At 39.3% G+C, this 9937-nt stretch overlaps 2 protein-coding genes across 3 annotated transcripts; one reads left to right on the top strand and one right to left on the bottom strand.

Annotated features, from left to right (window-relative positions):
- Positions 1–1663: 1663 nt before the first annotated feature.
- LOC310804518 (myosin light chain 5-like) lies at positions 1664–3567 on the top strand (the record flags this gene model as incomplete). Its single annotated transcript, XM_083669782.1, has 7 exons — positions 1664–1696; positions 2213–2320; positions 2479–2554; positions 2753–2857; positions 3078–3156; positions 3301–3349; positions 3466–3567. The coding sequence occupies exons 1-7, from the start codon at positions 1694–1696 to the stop codon at positions 3565–3567; spliced, it is 522 nt and encodes a 173-aa protein (XP_083525908.1). The 5' UTR covers positions 1664–1693.
- Positions 3568–3724: 157 nt separating this feature from the next.
- hpse (heparanase) lies at positions 3725–9595 on the bottom strand. Of its 2 annotated transcripts, none has more exons than XM_083670699.1 (12): positions 9167–9595; positions 8743–8945; positions 8264–8392; positions 7881–8054; positions 7108–7279; positions 6421–6468; positions 5957–6050; positions 5765–5871; positions 5410–5524; positions 5058–5182; positions 4698–4841; positions 3725–4479 (listed from the first exon to the last, which is right to left on the bottom strand). In XM_083670699.1, the coding sequence occupies exons 1-12, from the start codon at positions 9382–9384 to the stop codon at positions 4320–4322; spliced, it is 1689 nt and encodes a 562-aa protein (XP_083526825.1). In that variant the 5' UTR covers positions 9385–9595; the 3' UTR covers positions 3725–4319. The 2 variants fall into 2 exon arrangements, with proteins under 2 accessions (XP_083526825.1, XP_083526826.1); XM_083670700.1 differs by having other exon boundaries at positions 8788–8945.
- Between the last annotated feature and the right edge of the window lie 342 nt (positions 9596–9937).

Raw genomic sequence — 9937 nt, 5'->3', positions numbered from 1 at the left:
CCATTAATGACTACATTTCCCACCAAGCTTCTGCTTCGAAAATGTCCCCTTAGGCCTATGGGAAGTGTATTTCATATCAAATTGTGAAAGGTTCTAATCATTCAATGGTTTGCCAGTGCCTCTCTGTCCTTGCCCTGACATAGAATGATCCTTTGTAATAGCCCACACAGTTTGGTATGTATCCATCCATCAGGAGAATAAAAGTACATATATTGGTGGTATGCCTCATTTTCTTTATGATGGTAAATTATCCTCCTGGTAAAAACTCCCACTATCCTGCTGTGAACACTATAATTACCAATCAGATAGATTATGGAATGTTCTCATCAGTCACATGATAAACACATGGGGATGGATGAACAAACAGGAACATTATAAAAGAAACATTTTGTACCCATACTGTATGTGTATCAAACCATACAGAATATATGAGCACAAAGCACTACAGTGCCACTACAGTGCCACCGTGTGGCCACAACAGAGTGTGTCATTCAAGAGCTATGACATCAGGGGTACGGAAACTTTTTAGAACACTTTACATTTTGTTATACTGATCTAATATTCTGTGCAGACCTGCACATTTGTGACCCAGATGTATACCTACAAATTCTGCACCGAATTACAAATAGTCAATTGCTGGAACCACATCAATATGACATAACAATCTAATAATCTTCACAGGCCAGCACAGAATTTGTGCATATACAACACACCCAATGTATTTGAGAGTCACTCAACAGAGATTGTGGAGTGGTTCAGGTAAACTTTGTTTACCAGTACAGATAGCAGTTGATGAAAATGCCCTGACCCAGCCACTGATTCTGTAGTGCAGTGAATGTAGCTCTAGTCTGTGTACAGCGGATTCATTTATTTATAATACAACTTTTAAAAGAATACAGCTGTCAGATTAACACTGATTAACCTGCAATGTGACTTGTATTTGTCTTGTATACTGTGTCTGTATATCTGTATCTGTGTGGATCAAGCTGTTGTGTATTTAATTTAACTTGACTTAACTGATATTACTACAAATGCGACAACCCTGGTAAGAATTGAAAGTTATTTGATTAAGTTATTATATTATATATAATTGTATGTTCAGTAGCATACTCTGTACAGTACCATACTAAGGAAATACAGAAATAAAAGAAATTAAAAAAAACACTCCTGGTCCTATCAAACCTGTCATTTGTCAACACCAACAGAAATAGGGTCTCACTAACAGCTGCACAGTTCTGAGGGGCATAAACAGCCATCCCACCACCATCACTGCTATTACAATATTAGTTTTTTTTAACCAAAGTTCAAGTTTTGTTGAGATCAAGGATTTGGAAAATAGGTTTCTCTCCAGGAATGTTGTTTGAAAAGATAATAACAGTGGAGTCTCTTGAATTAATTTAATCAACTTTCTACTGTGAAATAAATAGAAACACTTAAAGGGTTTGGATTATTAACAGCAGTTGTTAGGCCTCTCTAGAGCCTAGGCCTTGCCTAACAACTTGTCCATGTATGGAGACCTTTTGCATGGCTGGGGGGTCCCAATAGTATCAGCATTTTCCCCTCTGGAGCCTGCTTCATGCCAGCCATCATCACTGCCCCTTTCTCCATTACAGACAGCTGTTGTATTTAAGCTGTCTCCTCTCAAACCCATTAGGCACATTCACTGCAGTACGAGCATCACTAGAAGAGAGACATGGTAAGTGTGTTAAGACTTTCTTGTTGTCTGAGTGGCTTCTGTTACAGCAAATTGTTTTTTTGGAAAACTATAGCAGTTGAAGAGTGATTGCTTGAGTTTCTAATTGCAGTGTAGTACTGTTATATTATAGTGATTAAATCAGCAGTTCTTATTGTTGGATTGGGACTTATTGGATGGATTTTGAAAAGATATGATTATTATGATAATCTAGTATTTCAGATAGAGTAGGCCTATTCTTCAAAGCAGTTAAATCATACCCTCACTCTTAAAGAAAAGTGTTTCTTCGGCTGTCCTTGTAGGAGAAGCCTTTGAAGAACCCATTTTGGTGGAATCCTTTGGTGCCATGTAGAGCCCTATCTGGGGAACAAAATAGGGTTATTTATAGGGTTCTTCTATACAGGGACAGCCAAAGATCCCCTTTTTCTGTGTTGAATTCAACTCACACATATATTGTCACACTTGGGCTGTTCAAGTGCCATCAGATTTCTGTGAAACTACACAAATGTTCCCTCTCAGGCCAGTAGAAAGACCAAGAAGAAGGAGGGGGGAGCCAAGAGGGCCCAGAGAGCCTCTTCTAATGTCTTCTCCATGTTTGAGCAGACACAGATCCAGGAGTTCAAAGAGGTAAGATCACTCAAATCTCATGGTTGTTTGTCACTCCTTTACTATTTATGACAAATCACATCAATGTACCCATTAATAATTGTGTAAAACAAGGTGTGCAATAGGCTGTAAATTAAATCAAAATGTAAATTAAATCATCCTCATTTTCCTTGGGGCAGGCATTCACGCTTATTGACCAGAACAGGGATGGGTTCATTGACAAAGAGGACCTTAAGGACACATATGCATCTCTTGGTCAGTACACATCTCTGGGTCTTGGCTGAAAATAGACACACTACATCATAATCAATCAAAACACGCAATTTAAACAAAAAACTGGCAAGTCCTACTCTTGTCACTTTATATAGCTCCTTCATATTTTACATTGATTCATTGGGCCTACGAGTTGAGCACACTATTGAGGGTTAGTTAAGTAACCCATCTATCCCCCAGGTAAACTGAATGTGAAGGACAATGAGCTTGAAGACATGCTGAAGGAGGCTAGTGGTCCCATCAACTTCACCATGTTCCTCAACCTGTTTGGAGAGAAGCTGCATGGTAAGGCTTAATAACAGAGAGTCACTGACTGTTCTCATAAGACTTTTACAAGGGTAAAATGATGTGATATTAATGTAATTTTGACATAAGCACTATCATTATCTAACCTTTATCCTGGTAAAAACTCTCTTTTACAAGAACAACCTGGTGGTTGATCCTTAGTTTATTCAAAATAAACACAATTATATATATGCCAATTCTGAGATTAATGTGCTTGTAGGAACGGACCCAGAAGATACCATTCTCAACGCCTTCAAAATGTTTGATCCTGATGCCAAGGGCCATGTTCATAAAGACGAGTATGTTGTCAAATCTATAATGCTAATTCTGGTTTATTATTACATCCAATTTTGATTATTAAGGTATTTAGTGTTACATCAATGTTAACTGTGTAAGAAAATATTGATATGCGTATCTATCTAATCAAATGAAGTTTGCCTCAGATTACAGCGCATACTGATGACACAAGCAGACAAGTTTACAGCTGAGGAGGTGAGAGACTGACACAACTTTTAAGAGATCCGTTTGTTACACAAACATCCGTCTATTGCTACAGACACTGTTGTCATTGTTAATCCCTTTGCTGATCACCATATGATACATTTCAGGTTAAGCAGATGTTCCAATCGTCCATCATTGACCCAGCAGGAAACCTGGACTACAAATCCCTCTGTTACATCATCACACATGGGGAGGAACAGGAGGAGTGAAGGATCTGTCAATAACATCAATGCATCCGTCAGTGTTGCTCCTACTCTCACAGCAGATATGTGCTGGTAGTAGTATTACCAGTTCTGTGTATGATATGTGAATAAAGTCTGCATTGCTGCCTCTCCTTGACTCGTTAAATAAGCACTGAACTTGAATTGGTTACTGCATTTATTATTTTGAAAACAAAAATAATTCTCTACAAAAGTGTCATACACAAGCAGGTTTTTATCAGTGTTGTCTGAGAGACAATTGCACAATTAACATTCAATACAGTTGACTGACCATTGCTGAGAACAATCAAGGAACAAAACAAGTTTAGTCTGCAGCTTTTGGCATTAGATATGAAATACAATCTATTTACAAAAAGTACAGCATTGAATGCCCTGTTTAGTAAAGACAACTGGACCAAAAATAGAAAAACAGCCATTTGTCCAAGATTTTAAATCTGAACATTAGTAGTCACCCTGAAATTATGACATTATGAAATTACTCCTAATGTCTTAAGACTCTTTATACATGTTGAAAGATTATGAAAATTCAGTGTAAACGTAAAACGTACATTGTCTGAGAAAATGGAATGTTTAAAACATTTACATTCATTGGCAAAATCATACACACCAACAGTGTTCAGTGCAATAGTCTTTTTTAACTTTAGCCTTATTTAACCCCCTTATAAAGAGTTTGTGAGCCATCTACTTAAGTCTCAGCAGAGAGCTCATGTCCATCTTCCTTCTCCTCACTCTTGTTGGGGTCACTGGCAGGCGAGTGCCCGAGCCTCCCTGAGGACATAGAAGGCAAAGGAGTATCCAGGGAGACGAAGATGCTCCCCAGATGGAAGCAGAGTTCCCTGGAGTGCAGGGAGAGTTCGGTCATCCACCATCTTCAACACCTCTCCATTGAGCCTCACAGACCTGGAGATCACAGCACACCGTTAATCATCTCCTTTCTATTTCTATACCATCTGCATTTATTGTGACAATGTCAGAGGCAACACTAAAGACAAACAAGGAAAGAATGACAAATGTAAAACCACCTTTATACTAAGAAAATAATAGGACATTAGTTCAAGTCTAAGCAATGAACTAAAGGTTTGTGGCTCCATTGATGGGAGAGCTGTGGTTACTGGTACCTTGAGTAGAGTCTCCCCTCTCCAGGCTCCAGAATAAAGGCCTCTGCAGTGTTGTTAGATACCTGGGAAGGCACAGCGATCCTTGCAGGTCTCTTGCTGAGGTTCATGGCAAACAAAGTGACTGCTCCACTTCTGTAGCTTGTGCTGGAGAAAGGAGGAGCACATTAAGGTAGAGAGCACATGGGGAATAATTGGGAGGAGGTCATTTTTAACCTATACCTGAGTTATACTTCATTGGTTCTTACATTTTCTAATACAATATATTGTAAATGCTTGTATCTTCAAAAAAGCAGTTAGTCTTGAATGAGATAAGTCAGTATCTCGCCTATTGAAGTACAACTGGGTTTGGGGTTTGAATACCTTTTCTTGTTAGTGCAGTGCAGGTACACTCGTACTCTCTTATTTCGGCCAATAATGGAGAAGGCTTCTATGCTCAGCACCTCCGGTCCAACAAGTCTCTTGTAGAGAACTGATAGCCAATAATCCTGCCAAAGTGATATACTGTCATTGTAAATCTGATCATGAAACACTGGGGAAGTTCAGGTACCTCATCAACATTTTACATAGAACATTGCAATTGATCATAAAATGGGTTAGGTAAGTGAATAGATCGTAAATAGGGAAGGGTCCTAGAACTACATAGAAAACTATCCCAGGATTTTGAAAGACTGGAAAACAAGAAATAGGGATTTCTTAGAAACTGAACACTTACAGGAAGAGGGTCCAGGTTATCGTCCATCAGATGGTAGGTCCCAGAGCCAATCAAAACCTGCCTGATGACAACATCCAATCCCAGTTTGGCACCAAGGCCTAGTTTATCCAGCCACCTGTATTCATTTTTAATTGAGTATTGAGATGACAATGAGAACCAGCCACACATGGTCTCATGTATAAACAATTCTGGTTGAACAAGCATTTAATAATCAATTAGCACTGCTCATACACTGGATTAAGTCCATGTTCATGTGACACATGCATTTGTGTGGCATTCCTCATGGTCATGAGACCAAGGCTGACAGGTGACCTGCAAACTCGATGAAGCACATGTTCCCACATCTCACACTCACATAAATCCAGCAACAAATGTGTCGGACAGTCCCACTGCTCCGCCTCCATAGGCAGAACTAGTCTCTCCAAGCCAAACCTTCTTCCCAGGGGATGCCAGGTCAATAGTCTGAGACACAAGAGATGCCCATTTAACTTCCTTTACTCATAATTGAAAATGTCTCTAGTTTAAAGTACTAACATTTTCTCATTACCTCCAGGATTTCATTGGTCTTCAGGGCCAAAGTGTCCAGCAACTCAGGGTCTAGGAAATCTTCTAAAGATGTGTCTCTTCCATTAACATAGTAACTAAAAAGATTTACAGAGTAATCAATACAGGATCAATTTGATATTCCTAACAAAGTGACAGACAGAAACAAATAAGTTAAGTGTCAGTCAAATTAATTAACAAACACAAAGGAATAAAAGGAATTGAGGCATACAAAAATACACTAATTCTCAGACTCTTGTGTGCAGTGCATCTCCTTCTACACACTCATGTGAAGGCTGTGCAGTGCTCATACAAACCTTTCTGTTGAGTTCCTCTTTACTCATGTGGCTCACCCACGAGAAAAAAACCCACAAGCACACTATGAGCTAATCCTGTGTTTGTTCAGTCAACAGCAGGGCCATGATACACGGCTTCACTGTGTGCTACACGAGGTACAGTTACACTTACTGGTGCCAGGTGCATGCATCTATCACTTCTGCCCCACTCTCCAAAAACCTGTGAAAAGGAAATGTAAAGCAGTTGTTCAGTACATTCAACATGACTTCTGGTAATGCAAGAACAATCTACAGTCTATTGAAGTTCACATGGCAGATATGGAAGTTATTTGACACCAAGTCTCCAGTGGTCTAAAGAAAACACTGTGCCATTGGAATAGGAGAATAATAGGCTTGTGCAATGATTAAATGTTTCGTTTATCAACCACAGTTGTGGGCTTGTGTCTACACTCAATTGGAGATAAAGGAGAAGGAACAACAAATGATGACTATATCGTATTACTTGACAGTGAGAAGACAGAGAACGCCCATGAACAGGATAAACCCGTCACTACTTGCCCTTTTCATAGTGTTAGTCTAAGACAAGAGGGGAATTCATTTAAAGCCTGAATAATGCTAGGTATGCAGATCACATGTCATAATTCAATTGTAGAATTGTAATTTAATTCAATTCTGTTTCTTTTGGTTTTCTACCTAGGAGTGACATTTTTCTTTCAAGTACATGCTTTTTTTACTACAGCACAACAGAAGGCCTATGTCCGAAATAGGACAGCTTTGAAATTAGTTTCCAGTCCTTTTACCATGTGAGCCATGCCACAACTTAATTTCTTATAGTACACACTAAGCCTAGGACTATTACCCCTCCAGTAAGTCTCTCCGGTGGTCCCGGGGCTGACTAACGTCTGGTCCATAGAGTCCAGTGTTATGGTACAGTTTGGATTCCCGCAGAATCTCCCGGAGATGAGCAAAATCCTGGCCAAGCTGGTATCCATCTACCCGGATCCCTGCCTTCTTCTCATAGCTGTTGGGCTCTGTGGGGGAACAGCTTCTTAACAACCCAACAATACCCAAATAATTGAGTCTTTATCTACATCTTCCCAGGGTCAGTCATCCCTTAACATAGATTCATCACATATAATGTGATGAAGCTTTAAATAAGTAGATCAAACAAACACAATAACAGATGGCTTACAGTATAACATTCTAGTAGTGAGTGACTTATGAGAGCAAAAATTAAGACCCTGTGATTCTGATTCAATCTAAAGAGTATGATCTGTAAACTACCAGGGAAATACCATAGACTGTGACACATGAACATAGAGGGGACACATTAGTTCCTCACACTGGTTTTAATCACTTCCTGAAGAAACCACAAAATGATGCACTGACTATGACTCAGATCAGATGACATGAAAAATTAAGAAGTCGATTTCAATGTGAACGAGTGAAAAATGATGACCCCATATACACCCTTATCACAGCACTACAAAATGAACTGCCAAAGTTAAACAGTCATTGCCCACTCCACAGTATATGGTAATTTACAGTTAGAGAAATATATGGATATCTGTAATGTCAGTTTTCAAATAACCACTCTAACTGGTAAGTTGAGGTTCTGATTCTGACTCTTACCATTGCCCAACTCCCACGACATGGAGTATAGTTTGGATTCACAGTATTGCAAGAGTGTCCTGGCATTGGTGCTGTCCCATGAGTTCCCAGTGGTTCTGAGTAGAGCGTTGAGCCCAAAGATGAGATCAAATCCTGAGCAGTTGGCAAAGGAGTAAAGTAGATCCACAGCATACTCTGTCAGAGAGAAAACAAAAAGCCCACAAGAACAAAAGAGGTATTTTGAGAAGTCAGGCAATCACAGTAAAACCAAACTTTTTACAGGCTTTAGGTGATGTTCCTGTGTTTCTACGCTAAATTGATTAAATGAGATAGGGTGAGTTATACTTGTTGTGATCAGTTGAGATACTGATAGTATCATTGGCATACCTGTGCCTAACTCATACCTGTGAACTTTACCCTATGATACTTTCTCTGCAACTCCTCCTTCTGGAGCAGCATTTCATGTAGAGTCCACTCCTTCTTTAGCCTCTCCTCCAGTAATGGAGGCAGCTCCAGTCTTTTACATATATCATCTGACAAAAGGATATCAAATTGGATTAAGAAATAGACATTGTGAAGTCTGATTCTGATGATGAGCCTGGAAAGTGTTTGTTTTGTATATCACAGTAAAACAGCAAACACTGCATCCTTGTTGTATCTGCTGTGCAAAAACTTCTAGACATCAGACATTTCTGAAGTAGTTCATGTGATTTAGTGCATCAACTTTACTTACTAACTTTCCTATGTATGTATATCTACCGTAAATACTTTCCACAGACAGAGACTGTGCGGGCGGCTCAATGTGAATCAATCTCCTGTTCTATCATTAGTGCAAAATAGGAATCATGCTGACTACATCAGCCAGTCTTCCTCAAACACGTACCTGGTTGTGTGTGGTATTGAGCACCGAGATCACTGCCATATTTACCTGTATTAAACACATTGTTTTTGTGATACTCATTTGAATGTACTGAGGGTTGAAGGGTTGAATTCTGAGGATTGAAGGTCATGAAATCTTGGCTTGTCCCTCCAAATCTCAAAAATGCTGGCGTCAAAGCTTTCGCCAATGTCCTCAGCTTTGGGGACCTGGTGGGGTTAAACAATGTTCATCTTATTTTTTTGTGTTTCAAGATCAAACTCTAGCAATTTTCTATATGACGATTCAGTGAGCAAACATAACTGTTTTGCCAAACAAATCAGTTTTTGCCGTCATGTTTAAACAATATTTAAAACAAGATTCATTGTAATTGGAAAACAATAACGCATGCATTCATAAAACAGAAAGCAAAGTAGAACACGATACTTACGCTAAAAGGTAAATGAACTTCTCCTCCGCGACTAGACTCGCATCTATGGCCACAGACAAAAAGCGCTCATTCACTCGCCTGAACACCCGAGAAAGGTCCACATTCACGGATACTAAATTCGCCTCATTCCTGGTAAACTCGATACTTGCTCCGACACAACAACCGTTGAATAGGACACTTATCATCCCCAACGCCACGATCGAAACAACAGACTGCATGATTACACAAACACTGGTTCTACTGTTAAATGTATTCGCTATTGCCTACAATTCAAATCTGTAGTCTGTACATTTTCCCACCCCACACACTATCCCCACAAATGTGTCGGAATATCTAAATCCATAGTTGTGAGACTGCGTTCTACTCAATTCACGTAGTCGTCGTGATTGAAAGCGTTTCCTTGTCAGTCTGAAATAGAAAGCACGTTATTTCACCCCGGCTAGTCAATCAAAACAATGAAGTCCTGCACCGTGCGTTCCATTATACAATATAACAAACCATAATGAGGCTCTTGAGGGCGGTCTTTATTTTGGCCCAAAATCATGCATTCCCATATGTAGTTATTGCTAAGAATGAATTAACAATTAATTTAGCATATAGCTCCTTTAATTGTTTACCCCCATAGCACATGTTAGAATTGCCCTAATATGGCCCACACATATATTTGATAAGCCACTTTTCTTAAATTATAGCAAATACTAGCTCTAATGATCACCTTTTTATGGTATCAAATCTAACATATAATAAAAACAAGAACATAGGCTACAAGCT

Source organism: Argentina silus (assembly GCF_951799395.1).
Source record: "Argentina silus genome assembly, chromosome: 5".
Classification (NCBI taxonomy): domain Eukaryota; kingdom Metazoa; phylum Chordata; class Actinopteri; order Argentiniformes; family Argentinidae; genus Argentina; species Argentina silus.
This window is presented reverse-complemented; position numbering and strand designations above follow the sequence as displayed.

Coding starts and splice junctions, on each gene's coding strand:
- hpse (XM_083670699.1), bottom strand. CDS start 9,384: ATGCAGTCTGTTGTTTCGATCGTGGCGTTGGGGATGATAAGTGTCCTA. Junction 6,051..6,420: donor GATGCATGCACCTGGCACCA/GTAAGTGTAACT, acceptor AAATCTTTTTAG/TTACTATGTTAATGGAAGAG. Junction 4,842..5,057: donor CACTGCACTAACAAGAAAAG/GTATTCAAACCC, acceptor TCCTTTCTCCAG/CACAAGCTACAGAAGTGGAG.